Here is a 479-nt window from a genome sequence, read left to right as displayed (position 1 = left end):
ACCCTCCCGCCTCATCCTGCCCGGCTCACGAGCACCTCCTCCTGGAAGCCTTTGTGGAAAGAGTTAAGGCCACATCCTATACTCACACTGGGCCTGCCAAAGGTCTGTCCCCACTTACCGCCTCCATCCTGTTCCTGCCCGCCCCAGGCGCTGTCTAACAGGTGGCCCCTGACCACAGCTACATCACACACCCGGAACCCCTTCCCCTCTGCAAGAAGCCTCCCCCAACCCCCACCCCACGAGCTCCTACTCTGAAAGCCCTGGTGTTGGTGTCTGAGCCCCCCGTTCCTGAAGCATCACATGTGGGCCCAGGGGCTCCCGGCACCTACGGCCACACCCGCTTCCCAGGAGGTCTCTGGGGCGGATGGCAGCTCACCTGGTAACCAGAAGCCTTGACGGTGGGGTTGTTCTCGATCTCCCACAGCCCCTCGCTGAACCCTTTCCGTTTGTTGGGCTTGCCAAACTTCTCCTTGGACTCC

The 479-nt window shown here is 62.0% G+C and overlaps 1 protein-coding gene across 1 annotated transcript in view; it reads right to left on the bottom strand.

Annotated features, from left to right (window-relative positions):
• Positions 1-479, bottom strand: part of HDGF (heparin binding growth factor) — a 23,710-nt gene that overhangs the window by 16,622 nt on the left and 6,609 nt on the right. The window contains exon 3 of the mRNA XM_007457875.1: positions 377-479. This exon is cut by the window's right edge and continues 42 nt beyond it. Within this exon, the coding sequence (XP_007457937.1) occupies positions 377-479 (103 nt within the window). The remainder of the gene's footprint in view (positions 1-376) is intronic.

Source organism: Lipotes vexillifer, unplaced genomic scaffold (assembly GCF_000442215.2).
Source record: "Lipotes vexillifer unplaced genomic scaffold, Lipotes_vexillifer_v1.1 scaffold238, whole genome shotgun sequence".
NCBI classification, from domain to species: domain Eukaryota; kingdom Metazoa; phylum Chordata; class Mammalia; order Artiodactyla; family Lipotidae; genus Lipotes; species Lipotes vexillifer.
This window is presented reverse-complemented; position numbering and strand designations above follow the sequence as displayed.